This window comes from Papaver somniferum, chromosome 2, assembly GCF_003573695.1.
Source record: "Papaver somniferum cultivar HN1 chromosome 2, ASM357369v1, whole genome shotgun sequence".
Classification (NCBI taxonomy): domain Eukaryota; kingdom Viridiplantae; phylum Streptophyta; class Magnoliopsida; order Ranunculales; family Papaveraceae; genus Papaver; species Papaver somniferum.
The window spans coordinates 55,650,415-55,650,702 of record NC_039359.1 but is presented as its reverse complement, the minus strand read 5'-3'; the positions used below and the strand labels follow the sequence as shown (position 1 = coordinate 55,650,702).

At 41.3% G+C, this 288-nt stretch overlaps 1 protein-coding gene across 1 annotated transcript in view; it reads left to right on the top strand.

The window, feature by feature from the left end:
• LOC113351077 (cyclin-D-binding Myb-like transcription factor 1) overlaps nucleotides 1–288 on the top strand; it is a 6,705-nt gene that overhangs the window by 382 nt on the left and 6,035 nt on the right. The window contains exon 2 of the mRNA XM_026595141.1: nucleotides 58–221. Coding sequence (XP_026450926.1) covers nucleotides 58–221 — 164 coding nt within the window. The remainder of the gene's footprint in view (nucleotides 1–57; nucleotides 222–288) is intronic.

Genomic DNA, 288 nt, shown 5'->3' with positions numbered 1-288 from the left:
GTGGTAAACGCAAAAAGAAGAAACACAAGGAAAGGGTTAAGGAGTGCAATGATGTAGAATCTGCAACTGATGAAGCGGCTTCTGAAGGGAAGGATCACATTGATGTGAGCGGTGAGGAAAATAATGAGCATGTGAAGAAGGGGAAGGGTAAAAAAAATAAAAGAAAGAATGAAAATGGAGGTGATTATGGAGAAAGCTGCATTGAGAAGTCTGACGGTGAGGCTGAATCTGGTTCTCGTTCTTCTAAGAAGAGAAACAGAGAAGAGGAAGGGCTAGATGTAGATTTAG